At 35.4% G+C, this 15,744-nt stretch overlaps 1 protein-coding gene across 4 annotated transcripts in view; it reads right to left on the bottom strand.

The window, feature by feature from the left end:
- LOC117399663 (collagen alpha-1(XXVIII) chain-like) overlaps nucleotides 1-10,259 on the bottom strand; it is a 60,586-nt gene extending 50,327 nt beyond the window's left edge. Inside the window, exons 1-7 of one of the 4 annotated variants that reach the window (XM_059022002.1) lie at nucleotides 10,128-10,259; nucleotides 9,714-9,818; nucleotides 7,699-7,854; nucleotides 5,897-6,465; nucleotides 3,938-3,958; nucleotides 3,746-3,808; nucleotides 587-631 (exon numbers count right to left, since the gene is read on the bottom strand). In XM_059022002.1, the coding sequence (XP_058877985.1) occupies nucleotides 587-631; nucleotides 3,746-3,808; nucleotides 3,938-3,958; nucleotides 5,897-6,465; nucleotides 7,699-7,825 (825 nt within the window). In that variant the 5' untranslated portion in view covers nucleotides 7,826-7,854; nucleotides 9,714-9,818; nucleotides 10,128-10,259. The remainder of the gene's footprint in view (nucleotides 1-586; nucleotides 632-3,745; nucleotides 3,809-3,937; nucleotides 3,959-5,896; nucleotides 6,466-7,698; nucleotides 7,855-9,713; nucleotides 9,819-10,127) is intronic. The other 3 variants (XM_059022004.1, XM_059022003.1, XM_059022005.1) reach the window with 3 other exon arrangements.
- Between the last annotated feature and the right edge of the window lie 5,485 nt (nucleotides 10,260-15,744).

The raw sequence follows: 15,744 nt of genomic DNA, 5'->3' as shown, positions 1-15,744 counted from the left end.
CTCGGGTTCGTTGCCCCTTTAAAAATACGACCCAACACACTGGAATGGATTTTTACAGCGCGGTTGTGCTATTTTTTTTAATGAACACGAAACAAAACAAACCACAAAATAAACACTTAGCTCTTTCGGAGCACTAACTGAACTTTCAGGAACACCCTGACTAACACGGGACAGCTACGCTGTTTCCCCGTCCTTACAGAACACACTGGTTTGACACAGCACTTACTCACGACTGCCAGGAAGCAGAGCACACCTTTCTGCCTCCTTCTCCTCAGCAGCCCAGAATAATCTGACTGCCTGTCCTTTATACCCTGCACCCAGTTCTAATTTAATAATAATCTCCAGGTGCAGGGCCCCACATTTGACTTTTTGTTTATTAAAACAGTACTAAAAATCAAAGTTTTTAATTTGCCAAATAAATAAAATAATTAACACGAATATTATTATGTAAAACACATTCCATGCATATTAACCTGTTTTTCTTCCAGATCTTTTAAGAATGTTTTGAGGAAGTAACATAGTAAATCCAGTATAACTAAACCATTCAAACATTTCAAAATCAGAAATTCAAATGGAAGATCTGTACCTTGGGTCCTTTGTTACCTTTAGCGCCATCACGACCATCGCTGCCCTGAAAAGAAAAGACAGAAAAGATACTTCGTACAGTTAGGCAGAAAAGATAGTTGCTGCAGTGTCTCGCAAACTAAGTAACTTATAGAGGTTACGCACACAGCACGTACACAGTGAGGTGTATAACTTGCTCCAGATATTCAGTATATAAGTATATAATACTATTATTTCAGGACTGAACCCTGTGGTTTATATGCTGACAATACACATTGTTGTGTAGAGCCAGCATTATTATTTAATGGTCTCAAGCAGACCAAGAGAATTAAAAAGACTGTTTGGACTTTGTGTCTGTCGTTGTTTGGAGCACTTGCAGGTGTTTGCAATGGCTCCACCATTCAGCAGAAATACTCACCAGCTTGGGAAGTTGAGAAGGTGAATTCAAAGTATTGACAACGTCTAGTTGCAGACACCTTAGTCTTTATAAATTAAAACTACTGTATTTTAAATGAAAATCTTAGCAATCTGCTATATTTGAATTAAACATATGTTTGAACTATGTTGTCTTCATCAGAGCGTATTGAAAGCAGGACTCATTAGATCTATTAAATTCACCCGGTACTCACTGTCATTTAACACCATTATCTGATTACAAGATTTATTTATTTTTTAATTTCTTAGCACACACCCTTATCCAGGGCGACTTACAATTGTTACAATATATCACATTATTTTTTACATACAGTTACCCATTCATACAGTTGGGTTTTTACTGGAGCAACCTAGGCAAAGTACTTTTCTCAAGGGTACAGCAGCAGTGTCCTCTACCTGGGATTGAACCCACAACCCCCCGGTCAAGAGTCCAGAGCTCTAACCACTACTCCACACTGCTGCCCTTGCTATAGTAATCTAGCTATCAGTGCATTCAATTCATATAGCATATACTTAACAATCGTATTGAACATTATCATTGATTCAGCAGCATGAATTTGTCATCTTGCACTAATCCTCCTGGAAGACCTATTGTCGCAGGTATAGGTTCAGTTATTGAACCACTATGTCAATATATACACTTTTATTGTCTGTAAACTCCCTTCATTTGTTTGTGATCTAGGTAAAGTACCTTGCTCAAGGGTACAGCAGCAGTGCTTCCCACCTGGGATTGAACCCACGCCCCTCCGGTCAAGAGTCCAGAGCCCTAACCACTACTCCACACTGCTGCCTAATATGGTTAGATGATTTTAAATAATTAACCTTTCATTTTAGTCTCTAAATACATATATCAAAATTACATGAGTACATATAGCACATCAAAAACATATCAACAAAAAGTAGGCCTAATAGCAGAACGGAAAGTAATACCTTATTAAATTATACCATGACCAGTGACACTACGGATTTGTATGATATCTCTTTTTTTTGTAAAATAAGAACATAAGAAATACTCTCTTGTATAAATTAAATGTAATAATTAAATATAGTTTTAATACGTGCAATGGTGTATTCCAAGCATCTCTGTTAACCATAGCTACAGTATTGGTTTCACCCTGCACTTTTAAGAACGCCTGTGTTTTTTTTGTTTTGTTTTTTTGTCAGGAGGTTGAGTAATTTTCAGCCACAGAAAGAAATAATGATTTATTTAATATTTATTCATAGTTAGACGTCGAGCTGCAGGGCAATGCAAGATAGATGATACGATTTAGTAATTTTTTAACCAATTACTCTAATAAACGTTTACACGTGTCCATCCCTAATTTGTATCCCAATTGGAAGCAACAGCTATGTTCCTTTATAAAAGGTGTAAACACCAGATGGGATATCTTTAATATCTGTCATGACCTCACAGACTTATCTAAAGCTCTATAGGATTCAAATTGCCAGATATCCAGATATGCCCTCAGGCTGTTTTGCAGGTGCACAGTGATTCACTGTCGGATGTTTAAGATGCACTGGGAGATATGTGTTAACTACCCTCTGGGTAATACAAACATAATCATATGATGAAAGTACAATCGCATGCCTTTACATACTGCGAAAAAGCAAAGCCATCAAAAGGGGTTGTTTTTCTGTTGTATAAACTTGATATCTTGATAATGAAAATGTAGGCATTTCTGGTGTGTTTGCTTTGAGAAGTCTGATCCCAGAAAGGCAATCGCTTTTCTGGACATTGCACTATAATAAATGATAAGGTATAATGATCACACATTGGGACAGCATGACTGTTATAGCTCAGCTGTATGTGAATATTTGTATGTTTTCTTTTGCAGGAGAGGGGTTTAGTACTTGCTGTGTATGCTTCCTGTATTTGATGGAAGTTTTGGATGACCGCTAAGCTAAAAGAAAATCCTTGGCAGTATTTCACGTCTCTGGTGGCCAAGGAAAAGCCAGAATATCTACAGTACAGCAGCGGGCCTTGTTGCAACAAAAGTTGACTAAGATTCCCCTGGATAGCAATGCTGGCCAAATATCAATTTTATTAGACCCATTAAACACTATCGAAGGTATGAAACTAAGCTAGTAAAGTGCATCAAAATAGGCTCATTAAATGTCCATGCAAACCGGGGTGGCATACAGACAAGTGTGGAATATAATGGTACTTCAATTCTAACACTATCATTGCAGCAGTTGGGGTGTCTCTGACAGGTTGCCAATGGTCAGGCAGGCAAGCAAGAGTTGCACACTTTTATTAACAAAATATGAAACAGAAGTCAACTTTCAAGCAGGTAAACTCTTTGTAACAGCAGGCTCCAACACTTGTCCTCTCCCCCTCAAGTTCCTCCCCAGAACTGACAAACTGTAACCACACCCCCCCTTTTTTTTACCGTACATGCTAAGTTAAATTGGAATAAATCATCCTGTTTTACCAGAACACATTTTTTCAATCAGGTCCAGATTCAAACACACATTTTTCACATGTTTGGTTGAGGGGAAGTACACATCAATGTACCATGCAGGGATAGGCTTTTATCCCCATCCCTGTCTAAACCACACAGTATATACATTTCCCATCTGCAAGGCTCTGGCCTGTCACAATCGCTTGTGTTTATAGGCCAATCATGCTTAGGGTACAAACAAAGTAATGTAATGGTGCTAAAGAGTCCCTGCACACACATTCCTCTTCATGAAATTACAGTGTCTCGTGATTCAAAGTGACTGACTGGAAATGTGCTGCTCTTACCGGATTTCCTGGAGGTCCCCTCTCTCCTGCTTTACAAACACACGGCTGCTTTGGCTGCTGACACTGAAATTAGTCATAATAGAATAAAAAAAAGTTAAAAGCATGCCAAGAACCATTACATCCAATAAAAGGTACATGCTTTAGACAAATGTAACCTCAAGAGATAAATAATAAGTACAATAAAATACTTACCCCGTCAACAGCAATTTTACTCTGAAAGAGAAAAATATATATTATATTCTTCATTATATTATATTAACATATTGGTGTATTTCTTGAATTGAGCAGTTCTATACATGGTGCTACAAACAACACCTGATAATGTTAAAAAAAATTTTTTTTATAGCAATACATAGGGAATGCTTGCTATTTATTGGCTGACTTGAAGATGGATACATCTGTTTGGCATTTTTATGCTTCATTTTTCTTTTTACATTAATGATATAAATATTTCAATAACTTCAATATTTATGGCAGTTCACATGCCATCGAAATGTCATGTCAGTTAAAACTTTAAAAGTCAGGAATAAAAAGTGGTGCTCATACATCAAAACAATTCAGGGCTTGTGCCAGCATTAAAACTTGCAGAAACCAATTCCATTTTTTGTTTTGGCCTGATACTTCTGTAGTACTCTGACCTCTGCTGTCTAGGCTTTTATGAGTAATTATGGAATCTAAGGAGAAAAAAGCAATGGAATAAAGCCTTGAGACCGAATACAATTGGGGATTCAGAAATGTGTTCATCTATTGGGAAGCACAGACTATGGTTCATTTACTGGAAACAAATTCAATTGGATGCTGTGATTGAGTGATTGTGCACACTTCCACATCGCATACTTTCTAATCCATGAGATGAATGCAGATATGTATTCACAAGTAATTCTGGGAATACATTTTTGCAAGTTGAAAACTCACTATAAGATTATGTTTTTTATTGCATGTTTCTCCGCATATTTTTTTCCACAGGTAAATCAGCTGACCATTTTTCTTGCTGGTCCACAAAGCCTGCAGCAGCTCTTCAAAATTCTTTCTTTTATAATTATGTGACTTTTACAGTTCTCAAACCTCAAACAATTCACTCATAAACAATTCACTCCCCATTCAGGAGATCGATAATTTTTCGCCCAACATCATCCATGTAAAAACATGTGAAAATATGAATATATGAAAATATGAATTGCCAGACATGTATATGAACTTGTATGTGATTATATATGATGCAAATTACAAGTGACCTATGTAGGCATTTTAATCAGAAATAATTGTCTGGGGGGAAAGTGGGAGCCTCCCCTCCCCCGTTCTGTAAATCTGTTGTTTCAGTTATTTCCATTGGTACTATATAGTATATGAACCTATATGCAGAGTCATACTGTAATGTTCATATATGAATTGCCATACACTGTATTAATATTTATTAAACCTTGGGTTTAAAATCCATCCTGTGATTTGTTAAAGCATCATCATATAGTTTGCACTATAGCTCCTGAAGTCCTTAACAACTGTCTATGTACATAATAATGGTACGTAACTTCAAAAAATGCAATAAAATCCCCTGTCACACACTATGACCCGCAGGGACAACAGTTTTCCACTATACACCTCAACTCCAGTCCATATTTGTATAATACGTTACAATACAATGTAGTTATGCAGTTCTGGGTAAATGTTTGTTCCTCATTTTAAATAAGAGTCCCACGATTAAGTAAATAGTTTAGTTTACAAATATTATGCAAAATATCACTTTAATGGCATTCTTTATGAAATAAAAACATGCTTGCGCACAATTAAGTCTGGATGAAATGCCTGTTCTCAGTACTCTTTTTCATTCTGCAGCATTATCAATCGTCCCTTTGTCCAGCTGAGGCACACAAATTTTGTTTTTTGTAGCTCCTTTAGGACAGTAAAATGGGAAAGTGCAAGGGTGCAGTGGAGTTCTGAGTGTGATTAATTCCATTTGATTACTGCCAGTAACAGATGTAAGAAATTCTTGCATTAAAAAAAGGCACTGAATGAAGCCACTACAGAATTTGTCAAAGCCTTAACATTTGTCATTTTAACTCTGCATTACACAGCTTCTTACTAATATGTTCTCTGCTAACTTACCTTTTTGTGAATCTTGAACAAAACATTTGACATAAACTGTATACTCACCAATTCATTAAGCAGTTTATCTTGAAGGTATGGATCAGTCAGGCTATGCACATATTGTTCGGATGGGGCACTAGCTATGGAGCGCAGTTTGACAATACTGGTTCTTTCATTAGCAAGGGCTGATAACCCAATGGTAATGAGCTTGATGCCATGGTTCTTAGCAGTAGTTGCTGCCCCCAAGATGTCTGGGTTTCTGGGATGGTCCACTCCATCAGTCATCAGTAATGCCACTTTGACACTGCCATGCTTTGCTTCTGCTTCAAAGAGCTGAGTGGCGTTAGTGATTGCATAGGATGAATATGTACCCTGCCCTATATAAGCCATTGAGCGGACCCGGTTTTTGAAGACTTGAATGTTTTGCCAGTCTCGGAAGGTGTGGTCTTTCTTCACAGTACTGCTGTACTGTAGGACAGCCAACCTGATGTTTAATGGTATGCCAGAAGGTGACGTCATCTGCATTACTCTTTCACTAAAATCCTGAACAAAAGCCTTCTGCCTCTCAAACTTGGTGTTTTTGGCATTTTCAGAGCTATCCAGGATGAAGGCAATGTCTAAAGGACAGAACAGACCTGGAAACGGCAAAAAATAAATAAAAAATAAAAAAGATTTATGCAGGGTACACATCATGTCACCTTGTATAAAATGGACAACATCCTCAAAATCCTGTTGATCAAAAAAGTGTTATGTATTTGTTTACAATGCAGTTTGAGGTGTCCTTTCAAGAAGTCTAGTCTATTTTTAAAATATCTGTAAATCAGTAAATACATTTACTGTTCGTAAGATAAGAGTTTATTATTTTTTACTAAATGATTTTCTGGATAAATAAAGGTTAATAAATATAATGAAATTCAATTGTATTGTGCCACATTTCAGTCTGCAACATAAAACAAGTCTGTAAAAAATCTAATCTCGTTCCAATATCAAACTGGGGCTGCCGCTGTTTTCTACATTTTCCAATCTAATCTGCAAGCTACACATATATTTCACGTTTTAATGATATTTAATTCACCTACTCCAAATATTTCCCTGATAATTAATTCACAGGCCTTCTTTTTTGCCTATAGTTTTTTTTTTTATTATTTCTGTACAAGGTTGAAATCCCTTCACGTTGGTAACTTCCTCTATCAGTGCAGGTTGGAGAGATCAGGTTCTGCCACCGTCTCGTCTACTAAATAAACAAATAATAATAATAATAAGAAGAAGAAGAAGAAGAAGAATCCTATCTGTAAACTAACTGGATTCAAACTGCTTTCAAGTCAATCCATGAGGCAGATTGAAACGTGAAGATCAATGTTGCACTTTTAAGAGCCAGCCACCAGGGGCTACTGTATACCCAAGAAGACAAAACCCCTATTTGTGACAAAGAGTGATGCCTCTGCTGTTTACTGTTGCTGTTTTATATGTAAGGATCATGTTCAATCACCACTGTGGAAAACCTAACAGAAGTTTTACAGCTTGGCCATGACGATCAGAGTAGAAGGAGCACACAGAAAGAAAAAAAAAACTGAAAAATGAACAAAAGAACACTTATCATTGTAACACTTTGTCTGATTAACACGTTATTTCTTTCCTCAACAAAAAAAATGTCATGGGAAAGACAAGTAGTAATGATTTAATTGTATAATGGTAATAAGGATAAGGAATTAATAAAATAAATAAGGATTTAATTGTATAATGGTAGTTTAAAGCTGTTAATGGTGAGAGGTGACAATCATATATTGAAAACATATTTGTTTTAGCGATTGTAAACAATAAAATCAATTGTTTTAGACTTCCTTAAAATGTAAGAATCAAACCCATACCCTTTCCTTCATCTCTTAGTATAAGGTTACTTGGTTTTCGACGTGTCTTTTTTCTGTTCTGTCCGTGGGCTACATCTGGGTTCACTGCCAACAGCAAAAGCCAAAGAACAGCAGCTCTTTTCCACATTTTGTTCTTTTATCCAACAGTTATTTCCCCTCAAATAGAAAAAACAAAGTCATCATTAATGTCTCTGCTACTACCAGAACTACAAGTGGAAATGTAATCAATCATACCAGTGACATTCATTCCCAGCACACCTGGAATTACAAAATGAGAGCTGCAGTGACAGTAACATGAAAAAGAAGATCACCATGACGACCCACACCCACTGTGGGCTAATGTGAAAATGTAAGCTTCACCTACAGACAGATGGACCATATACTACTAGGACTAGACTCAATAACCTAATAGCTAAGTAATGTCCTAGAAACCCATTAAAAAATACTATAGCACCATCCACAAATACAATATTTTCCTAAAAATATTCTCATATCTCAATAATTTGTAATAAAGAATGTCCTTTGCAGGCTTCATCTTCAATTGGACAGACAGCTCTCTAGATATGTAGAACACTATAGTGTGCCATACACTTTAGAAGCTCCTTCTAAAGTGGGGGATACATATTAATCTGGTAGTTTTTAGTCCTGGGTAAATGGACTGTTACAATACTGTAATGCCACCTAAAACATTTTTCCTAGTACAGGTTAAGACATAACCTAAAAAAATCTGCCTGGCAAAAAGTCCAATATACTAATGTCTGTTTCATGAAAATATATGTCATAATTATTTTCATTTAATTAGTGATTAATCAATAAAGAAATTGATAGCAGTTTACATGAGACCTTACCTGCAGTATTGAGGTGCAGCACTCAAAGAGTCCTTCCTTTTAACCTCTTGAATAGGAACAAAAAGTTAAAGGGGGACATGTTTTGACTGTAGCCCCCTGACACTACTGGTAAGCTCTCTGCTTTATTGGGCAGTCACTAATTATAAAAATAATAACATCTTTATATAGCGCCTTTCATAGTGGACCACCATCACAAAGCACTTTACAGAGTTAGGCTGTGAACTGTGTATTACATGCAGAGTCACTTACAAGAGGACATTGATTTAACACCTCATCCACAGGATGGAGCACAAGGAGGTTAAGTGACTTGCTCAGGGTCACACAGGGAGTCAGTCAGTTAATGTCAGAGGTGGGATTTGAACCAGTGTTCTTCTAATTATAAGCCCTGGACTTTAACCACTGTACCACACTGCTTCACAACCCAGAGTTGTATTTAAGTTTTACATGGAACACATTTTTTATATTGGAGTCATGTAATGCAAAATTAATTTCTGATAACCATTTCCTATTTACTTTTAGTTCAAACACACTGTTTCACTGGTAGCTGATAGAAAGCTACAATAAAGTATTTGTAAATAACCTATTCCACTATAATATAATGCTATTACTGTATCAGTAGGCCTTATTATTATTTGTTTCTTAGCAGACGCACTTATCCAGAGCAACTTACAATTGTTACAAGATATCACATTATTTTCACATACAATTACCCATTTATACAGTTGTGTTTTTACTGGACCAATATAAGTAAAGTACCTTGCTCAAGGGTACAGCAGCAGTGTCCCCCACCTGGGATTGAACCCACAACCCTCCGGTCAAGAGCCCTAACCACTACTTCACACCTCTTATAACGGTTTACCATAGTAGACTATAGGTAAGTTGTAAATCCCAAAGTGGTATTAAAAACACGGCAAACCATGGTAATGCACAGTTTAACAATGGGAAGGGCAAAGGAAACTGCAAAAGCTGTTAAAGGACTGGAGACATTCATGTGATTGAAGATCAAAAATGTACAAGACCCAATGTATTACATATGATAAATATTCACATACTATTTTCTTAATGGTGGAAAAATATGACAAATTACATTAACAACGATGTAAAAGACTGGAAAATATGGTAAATTCAATAAAAGATATGTGAAAGACCAAAAACAACATAACGTACCAGGTTTGAATGGGCGCTTCCCTGCTTTCTTAGCGGAAGTTGTTCAGGCATGCAGAGCAAGCACAGTGCTGCTTACCAATTTTTACCGCCTACCTGAAAATAACACTACACCAGTACTTTAAATTAAACACGTTTTCTTTTCCCCAAAAACATATTACAGTCTAGCAATCCGCTATTTATTCTAACAAATGCAGTACTAACTTGCAATAACATAGAAATACAAAATAAAGGCTACCCCCCATCTATTTTATGTGCTACGTTATTCTTTCTTGTAATGTTATTGTAGTAATTTAATAATAATAATATAATAATAATAATTAGCGTTATGCTCTCTCTATATATAATAAATTACATAACATGTGTATATCAACTTACTATAGTAACTACATGCTTTATAAATACATTCAGTCTTACCGGGTTTTATATAATTTATTCAAAATCAAGATGTGTAAAATCCGATGTTTCTGTCTTTGTCAGGATAAGGTTTCCTCTTGTGAGTAAGAAACGTTCCTGTCGTACTGAAAGAATGAGAACAGTACAGCGTACTCTAATCACTGCCGCCCCAGAAAAGGGGAGGACTGCACTTTTAATGTTTATTGTCAAATGCTTACTGAACTTAAAATAAAAACATGCATCCCGTTAGATTAGTTACACATTAATAAACACATAAATAATAAGGTAATTGAAACAGTGAAGGGAAATCTTTCAACAATGTATTTTAATTAAAATTAAAAGTGATATTATTGTCTTCCTAAAATCCCCCCAAATAAAGTATGTTTATTGAAAAGTTCGTGTTTAATAAAAGGCAAATGTCTTAATTATTAAGTTTATTAGGATAAAAGCACAATAGTATTGTGTTTTTATCCTAATAAACTTTGTAAAAGTCATTCAACTTAACAAATATTTAGCAAGACAATCCTTGTAATATTTCCTTTTGCCATTTTTTTTCTCATACCTTTCTTGTTACCAAAATTACATAGGAAACCATTTATATCTCCCTGCAATAATTTTACATTCTTTGAGAAATATAATGTCCAAGATTTGTGCTTATCAGGTTCAATGAAACCAGATTTTATTTGATGTCTTCGGAGCTGGTATTATGACTATGTGAGAAATGTTAAAATAAATACAAATAATTTCAATTGGTTTGGTTCTAATGTGTTTTTAGTTCAGCAGGTGCTGCTGCCATGGAGACTTCTGACTTTTTTTTCCTGAAGTAAAACTGACTGGTATGGCATTTCCATCATTCTACTCCGAAATATAATACATATTACCCAACATACTTCTGTAACAAACACAAAGAACACCCAATTTTATTTATATGGCTGAAAATTAACATGGGTATATTTAGTTGTGTCCAATGTGTCTATTCTCAGTACAGTACACTAAAAGATATGTAATTTTTAATGTACATCAAACCAATCAAAATGAAATGCTAAAATATATAGAAAGGTATGTGTGTATGTATACTGTACTGAAATACAGATTTTGTGTTTGCTTTATAACTATTTTGAATGTCTACAGAATGTGGTCTGGAAAAACAGTATGGGGCCACTGAGCATCACATGCAGAAATAACTGTATTCTTGCCAGAAGTGTAGGCTGACAATGGCTGTATTGGGAGTTTGTTTGTGTACTGCAGCCTGAGTTTGATTTTGCATATGCTGTAAGGCTGAAATTAAATATAAACAAATTACTTTGTCAGTTGCAACACTACAAAACACATACATCAGTATTAAGGTAATATATTTTGCTTGAGAAATCTTTTTGTAATGTAATGTCGGTCTGAGATGGAGTTGGTGAATTAGTCAATAAAGGCATTTGGAGCTAGTTGATCAGATGAAGATGGCTTGAATATTTTAAAACAGTTAATAAAATGATGAAGATTGCTCGAGGTACAAGTTGCAAGTCTCTTAGAAATCGCTTTAAATTCCTTGAAAATGAACCTGCCAGGATTCTTATAGTGCCTTCTTAAATATAAGACGTATCCAAATGAACCTTACTGTATATACATAACTGAGTGTTTTGAAGTTACAGCTAAATTTGTTTCCTCAAACCTGAGGAAAGTTTATATTTTCTCAATGTTTGTGGCAGTCTTGTCTTTAAGTAAAAAAAAATAAAAAATAAAAAATAAAAAATAAAAATTGATATGTTGTTTTGTTGCCAGATAATAGGCAACAGGATAAGAGATAATAGGTAATTAATCAGACATTCTGTTCACTTGTATGGAATATGGCTTTATTTGAAATATTTATAGATTATTTTATCAGATAGTTAATTTGACACATAATTCATAATCAAATTAATCAGACAAAAAAGTACCCAACCAGAATCAGAATTTATAAAACAGTGGACATTTTACAAGCAATGCCTGTTTTGTAACATTACAGTTCTTTGGCTGAAAATAGAGCAGACTGGTACTCGTGGTGTGGGTTGTCATGGTGTTTGCCTTCGCTTGCACAGATTTAAGATATATGAAATTGTTTTAGGACCCAGTATGTGAAGATTGTTTGTTAAATGCCAACAGACAGCATGAATTATGTCCCCCCGTGGAGAACAAGACATTCTCCTGTTTGGCAGACTTATCAGAAAGGATTTATGAATGACACTGCTGGATTTGTATCCCTTGGCATTAACTGGAAGTGAAGTATTCTGAAGCCTTTTTCTGAAGCTTTAAAAAAAACTGTAGTGGAAAATTTTAATGTGATATTTAAAATACAAGCATGCAAGAATATGTGCTTTCGGTTACAATATGTTTTAGTGATTCAATTGTTATAAAATAAAAGATAATCTATAATCTATCTGGATCTTTGTCAATAAAATAGACTCATATGTATATATTGTCCTCATCGTTGCTGCAGAGCTATATATATATATATATATATATATATACACACACACACACATATATATATATATAGTCTCTGTAAGTCGCCTTGGATAAAGCATAAGAAATTGGACCACAAAAGACACCACAAAAAGCCAGAGTTGTCCTAATTTTGATCTAAAAGCAAACTCTGTTTTTGGCTCATGTACAAAGCATAATAAAAGCTGATGCAATGAGAAATTCTGTCTGACTTTTGGTCCGGCATAAATGTTTAAGTCAACAATGGCTTTGCTATTATAGTTTTCCGGTCTATCTAACATGGCACTTTGTTTATATAAGTAGTTCTGGTTTCCCCTATTATCTGTTTTTTTCTTTTATACAAAGAGCATTATAGGTTTATTTCTATCTAGGGCAGCAGTGTGGAGTAGTGGTTAGGGCTCTCGACTCTTGACCGGAGGGTTGTGGGTTCAATCCCCAGTGGGGGACACTGCTGTTGTACCCCTGAGCAAGGTATTAACATTATTTAGTTGAAGTCACTGAGAAGATTAGATTCTGGGGATATGGGGGTGGGGGTCTGTCTGTCCGCTCATCCATTAGCATGTAACAATTCAATTTTGCATTTATCTGGAGTACCTCATGAAATAGTCATTCAACATTTCATTGCTTATTGGTATTCTATACAATTCTGAACATGTCACAATATTGCAGCTGTATTGCTTGAAGCAAAATATTGTTACCTTATTTAAGAGTTTCAAAGTATGTACTGTTGTGTCCAGTGCGTATATCCAATGCGATATGTAACTGAATATAAAAAAAGGGATTGGTTATAAAGCATGTCTCCATTAACAGCTTTCTTTATCATATCCAGAGTATTAATGACTACTTCACCTGCTGACCTCAGGTTTTGATCAGATTCTTCCTAAAAATGCATCCACACCAGGTGCTTTGCCAAAGGGTGATTAATTCATTTCAATATGCTCTTATCAGTGAAGAGGGCCTTTGCCTTCAGACTCCCTCCCTAGGGAAGTGCAGTGGATGCCAAAAACAAAAATGTATCCCATAATCATAACTAGATTTCAAGAGTTGCTTGTCAGAATTTCAGCAATTTTCATGTATATCAGTCACTTTTTTAACTGACATGCTATCTATGTGGTTGACCTTTTGATGACAGTCAGTACCCTGCTTTGACTGAAATGTTAGCAGTTCCTTATCTGTTCATTACAACTGATTATTTATTCTTGTGCATTTTAATAGTTAAAATATGGCACGTATAAAACTGCCATATTAATATTTTTTAATTGTTATGGCGGACCCGTGATTTTGATTAAATCCATTGCTTTTTTGTGATGTATTATGGTAATGTTTTTAGCAATAAACACATAATAACAAACACCAGCACATCCAGTTAGGATACATATATATATATATATATATATATATATATATATATATATATATATATATATATATATATATATATATCAGTACTAACAATCTAAGTACATTCATGATTTAAACTGACATTCTGGGTCTGTGCTGTTAGTGTGGACTAGAAGTCAATAGACACATTGTAAAAATAGCAACAAAACAGCTACCAAGTGTTCTGGACCTAATCTGCTTCACAGTACAATTATGTGGAAAGTTCTGGTCTGGATTGTTTGAGACACTGATAAAACACATCTCTCTTGCAACCTGCAAGCATGTCCTTCTGGAAGTGCTTGGGCATGCATTTTGCATTTTATAAAACGGAAACATAAATTTATTTTTATAGTTTATGTATTAAAACAAGATTAGCACTCTCTTCTCACATGTACATATTTTACTTTCATTATTTATTTCTTAGCAGACGCTCTTATCCAGGGCGACTTACAATTGTTACAAAATATCACATTATTTTTACATACAATTACCCATTTATACAGTTGGGTTTTTACTGGAGCAATCTAGGTAAAGTACCTTGCTCAAGGGTACAGCAGCAGTGTCCCCCCACCTGGGATTGAACCCACGACCCCTAACCACTACTCCACACTGCTACTTGTGTACAGTTTTATCACAGAATGTTTGAATTCCAGTACCCAAGACGTTGACAGACACATTCACCACAAGAAGATATGAATACTTGTAACGCGGATGCTGAAAAGTTTCTTTACTGGTCCCAAAAGGATTCAGAGTAGAGATTTAAAAGTTATCTCCCAGGCCAGACTAACAGACCAGCTGTCTAAACAAAAACAGGTGCAACATTGGTTATCCTGTTCATTGCACAGGATAGTGAGTGAGTTAAAAATTGAGCTACTTTATACAGACAAAAGCTTCTTAGCAAGTGAAACTATTATTTCCATATTTAAAACCGTTAATGCATTGATGGTAAGCCTCTAGCCTTCAACACATTTTGCGCACTGACAATCACGTAAAACTCAACGGAAGGCTTGTTGCAGTATACGACTTCAAATGTTTTGACTGAATATTTTAGCTGTGGGTGTCTTTAGAGGCATTCTGGTAGGCCTGTTTACAGCACCAACCCACAGCATGTAGATTCTAATACTAGATTCTAGCCTTGACAACCGTCAGGAATTGTCCAGTTCATTTGTGAAATTAGGAATTTTGATTCGATGTAATATTTTCCAAATTACAAATTTGACACTGACACATGTTAAAATGTATTATTAGCACTGGTAATGGTACAAGTCATGTCTGGTGTGTGAGGTCTGGTTCATGTTCCATGAACAATGTGGGCACTGAGAAAAGCTGTGTGAGCATCTACATATGCATTTTGTAGACTAACATTCTGGAAAATAGTCACTTTCCACCTAATAATTTATTCTTCAGTACAATTTGGTGCAAAACCACTCCAATAGTGTAATTTATAACTTTAATAAAACCAAACACAACAGGGTACTATGTGTTAGTATAAAACTTGACTGTTGTGGGTATTGTTAAACAAGAAAAAGAAAAACTCTCTGTTTTTACAGTTCATTAAGGGGAGTTCTGTTAATGCATCGTAGATTGTGAGGCTGATAGTCTTCATTTCAACGCCACCTAATGGAGTCTTGAGATCAGTATTTTTTTTTTTTTTTATGGAAACGTGTAGTTCACCATAACTGTAACTCCCAACTGGCCGTATCATATTTAAATATTTTAGTTATCCACAATGAACCCCAACATATATAACTACAGCACCAGTATTTCTTCAAGGGGAATTAAAAAG

The sequence above is a fragment of the Acipenser ruthenus genome, chromosome 4 (assembly GCF_902713425.1).
Source record: "Acipenser ruthenus chromosome 4, fAciRut3.2 maternal haplotype, whole genome shotgun sequence".
In the NCBI taxonomy this organism is placed as follows: domain Eukaryota; kingdom Metazoa; phylum Chordata; class Actinopteri; order Acipenseriformes; family Acipenseridae; genus Acipenser; species Acipenser ruthenus.
Note: the sequence above shows the minus strand (reverse complement) of the source record. Positions and strands in the feature narration are given on the sequence as shown.